Raw genomic sequence first — 4,141 nt, 5'->3', positions numbered from 1 at the left:
TGGTTCCAAGAGCCACAAGCTGCTGAGTGAATGAATTAAACCTTTCTTGTGAAATTCATTAATGAACAATGTGAAGAAATCAACAAGAGAAAAATGTTTATTAATTACACACCACTGCTATCGGTATTTGTGGTTCAACATTGATGATAAACAGTAACATATGTAAAAAAGCACAAGTTATAAAATTTATACATCACAAAAGAGCCCACAACAGTTACTAAAAATTCAAAACATCACTGTTCAGCTTGAAATAGAATAATTATTAAATAGAAACAAACAAATTCCCTGGAGCGTCAGATGCTGAGGGGTGACATTATAAAAGTTTCCAAAATTATGACGGGCGTGGATAGGATGAATTGACAAAGTCTTTTCCCTGGGGTCGGGGAGTCCAGAACTAGAGGGCATAGGTTTAGGGTGAGAGGGGAAAGATATAAAAGAGACCTAAGGGGCAACTTCTTCACGCAGAGGGTGGTACGTGCATGGAATGAGCTGCCAGAGGATGTGGTGGAGGCTGGTACAATTACAACATTGAAGAGGCATTTGGATGGGTATATGAATAAGAAGGGTTTGGAGGGATATGGGCCGGGTGCTGGCAGGTGGGACTAGATTGGGTTGGGATAGCTGGTCGGCGTGGACGGGTTGGACCAAAGGGTCTGTTTCCGTGCTGTACATCTCTATGACTATAAATCAAAAAAGATTTTTGTCAACATAAAATGATAAGTTGCAAAAGTTATATAAATATGTACACAATGACTAAAAATGGTTGACACAGAATACAATCTATAAAAATTGCCTCTGAGTTCCCTCGGGATGTTGCCTTATTTCAGGTCAATCACTGACCCACTGAAGACAGTGAAGATGAGAAGTGTGAGGGAGGAACCATCCGTGAAGATCCCTCTGACGGTGACACTGCTCACATTTCTGAGACGGGATGGAAACACGACTTGAGAAGGTCTCTCTTGAAGGATCAGGATCCAAACCTGGGGATCTGGGATCCACTGCCCAATCTGTGGAAACACATTCCCAGGAAAAATCAATCTCAATCCTGAAAGAACTGGGTGTGAGCAATGAGTTGTAATTCTGTGTGTCTGCTGTGACATGGAAGGATGGACAATAGTGTCCATGATCATACTGGAATAGGAGAATCCCATTATTCCACAATGAGGCTCCAGGAATATCCTGCAGTGAAGCCCAGGAAACCTACATGGTCAGGAAGACAGACACAAGGGAATCACGTCAGTATGGGAATGGGAATGAAATGAGGTTTACAGAATTTACCAATGTCTGGGAGGGTGTGACAGGGTCAGAGCGGGAGTGAAAATATTCCAAATAAGTCTGTAGAGAAGTTTGTATGTCACTTACTGAATCATGAAGAAGCTGGAACAGCAACATCAGAAGCTGAGAAAATAAAAACACAATGTGAGAAATGGAATAAAATATAAAATTAGACAGTGTGAGATATTCTCTCTCACTCACTGCACCCCAGGATTCAATCACCCTCAGCGTTAACTAACCAGACTCACATGATATAGCACAGAGGGAGTCAAGGGTGAAGGAGAGGTGGGTAAGGGATTGAAATAGGGTCTGGAAACTGTGAGAGAATGAGAGGAAGATGGAAGTTTGGGGTTTAGGGACTGGATGGTGAGACACTGGACAGTGAGGGAGTGAAGGGTGAGGAATTGAAGAAAGAGAGAATGGGAAATAAGGATTGAAGAATGAGATTTAGAAGGAGAATGAGTGGAGAGATAGAGATGAAGGAAAAGAACAACAGGAGACCATGGAGTGAGGACCTTCAAGGAAAGGTCATGACTTTTGAGAGATGCAGCATCACTGTTCCCCTAAGTCACTGCAAAAAGAAGATATTTCTTCAACTTCCAATCTCTTTTGCATCATTCCCAACACTCTGTCCCCTCAGTCACTTACTGGGAGCTGTTGTGTAGGTCCCACTTGGTGAACCTGCAGAAACAAAATAAATGTCCATTAGAATGGGGAATAATCCATTCTCAGAGAGTGAGAACACAACAAGTGCGAGGGAATGGAGATTGTGTCAGAAATCCTCATTCCCACACTCCCCTCTATCCTTACACCTTATGGAGTTTCTAGAGATCTCTCCCATTCTATCGATATTCAGTCAGTGAGAATGTGAGTGTGTGCATTGGGTTTAATGATCAATATTAGACTTGGTCGGGGCCAATCACACAAAAGAAGATCAGACAGGGAACAAGTTGTGTTTGTGTGTGTGTGTGTGTGTGTGTGTGTGTGTGTGTGTGTGTATGTATGTATGTGTGTGAATTCAATCAGTTCCATTCCCTGTACTCCCAGTACTGGAGACTCCCCCACACTCACTCTGTCCCCTCAGTTCTACATTCCTCTCTCTCTGATTCTTACCTCTCCAAGGCCTTTTCCAGATGATTATTCCGAATATTGCAGCCATTGCAGAGACTATTCCAAAAACAATAATAAGATGGAAATGCTCCACTCTGTTTTCTGCAATTTCTGAAACACATTGGAATAATATCAGGATTATCTCTTTTCCAGGATTCATTCCCAGTTCTGTGTTCATTGGGGTCAATTTTAAGTAAACCCACCCATTGGAAATTGAAGGGATTGGTTGAAATGCTGGTTTGACTCTCACCCAATTTCACTCTCCAGTAAACTCTCCAAAGATCCCATTGATGGGGGTGTTAACATGATGTCATTCCAATCCTCGGGGTTACTTTCCCGGACAGTTCAGTTCCCATTCTCCCCAATGTCTCTGTGTCCTGTCCTTGTTCAATCCCTCAGAATACATTGGACAGCCCAGAAGGCAGCATCACCAATAGCTTTCACATCAAACCTCAAAGGGATGAGGAGTAAACTGACTGTTGGAAATTAGGCTGAGCTAATCATGAGGAAAACGAGCAAAACCTTCCAAAAAAGCATTTAGCACAATCCCAGGACCAAGTGTGAGACTATTAATCTAGAGACCCAGCTAATGGTCTGGGAGCCCAGGTTTGAAATGTAATTTGAATTCAATGATGTTAGAAATTAGGAATCGAATGATGGCCGTGAGATCATGGTCGACTGCTGGAAAAACCCAGATGGTTCACCAGTGTCCATTCGGGAAGGAAACTGCTTACCTTACCTGGTCTGGCCTATGTGAGACTCCAGACCCACAGAAATGTGGTTGACTTTCAATTGCTTTCCCAGCAATTAGGGATGGGTAATAAATGCCGGCCTAGCTAGTGACACCTATGTCCCGTGAATACATTTTTAAAATCTTAGTCCTAATCGACTGCAGTGAACCCATCACATGAAATGAGTGAAAGAATCCAGCTCAAATGAAGTTCCCACAAACGTCCAGACACTGAGAGACAGACTCTGAGACAAGGATCTGAAGGATAGCGTGAATGAATTTGTGAAGGTGAGTTCATGTCTGACGCATCTCAATGAATTTGATGAGTGTCGCGATTGTAATGAGGTCAGCCAGAAGGACCTCATAGAAGATGTGTTCCCTGGTAGGGGCTGTTAGTCTGGTCCAATCAGGGAGCCCTGGCTGACAAGTAAAAAGAGGAGTGTCAGAGATTCTAACGTTTGGCTGCTGTCACTAATGAAGCTGTGCCAGAGTCAAGGACTTTGCACAAATAAATGGACTGTGAATTGTTGATGGGATACTGGCATCTGTGACTTATTTCAGTGGTGATGAAAATAAAGCACATTCCTGAAGAAACCTGCTCGCAATAATTGTCTTTGAGTTGGGTAAGCATTTCTTGGAACATGCCATTATTTGGGATCAACCCTGCCGAAGACGGGGCCCAGCATAAGGATAGAATGTGTTATTTTTTCCAGGAGAACAACACTGAGGTAGTTGAAAAGCAACAAGTAATTCTCCTAATAGCCCGTGGAACCACAGCCCCTTCTGTTATTAGGAGCCTAACTTTCCCTGAGGCACCAGAAACTAAAACCTTGCAAGCCATGATGGATTTAGTTAAAGAATATGACAACCCAAGCCTCCTTTAATTCGAGTCATAGAGATGTACAGCATGGAAACAGACCCTTCAATCCAACCCGTCCGTGCCGACCAGATATCCCAATCCAATCTATTCCCACCTGCCAGCACCCGGCCCATATCCCTCCAAACCCTTCCTATTCATATATCCAT

The 4,141-nt window shown here is 43.2% G+C and overlaps 1 protein-coding gene across 1 annotated transcript in view; it reads right to left on the bottom strand.

The window, feature by feature from the left end:
- Window positions 1-612: 612 nt before the first annotated feature.
- The window catches only part of LOC122541307 (patr class I histocompatibility antigen, B-2 alpha chain-like), an 11,997-nt gene continuing 8,468 nt past the window's right edge, over window positions 613-4,141 (bottom strand). The window contains exons 3-5 of the mRNA XM_043677938.1: window positions 1,924-1,956; window positions 1,363-1,398; window positions 613-1,007 (exon numbers count right to left, since the gene is read on the bottom strand). Of these exons, the coding sequence (XP_043533873.1) occupies window positions 819-1,007; window positions 1,363-1,398; window positions 1,924-1,956 (258 nt within the window). The 3' untranslated portion in view covers window positions 613-818. The remainder of the gene's footprint in view (window positions 1,008-1,362; window positions 1,399-1,923; window positions 1,957-4,141) is intronic.

Source organism: Chiloscyllium plagiosum, chromosome 37, assembly GCF_004010195.1.
Source record: "Chiloscyllium plagiosum isolate BGI_BamShark_2017 chromosome 37, ASM401019v2, whole genome shotgun sequence".
Taxonomy (NCBI): domain Eukaryota; kingdom Metazoa; phylum Chordata; class Chondrichthyes; order Orectolobiformes; family Hemiscylliidae; genus Chiloscyllium; species Chiloscyllium plagiosum.
The sequence above is the reverse complement of the archived record's forward strand: the minus strand, read 5'-3'. Positions and strand labels throughout refer to the sequence as shown.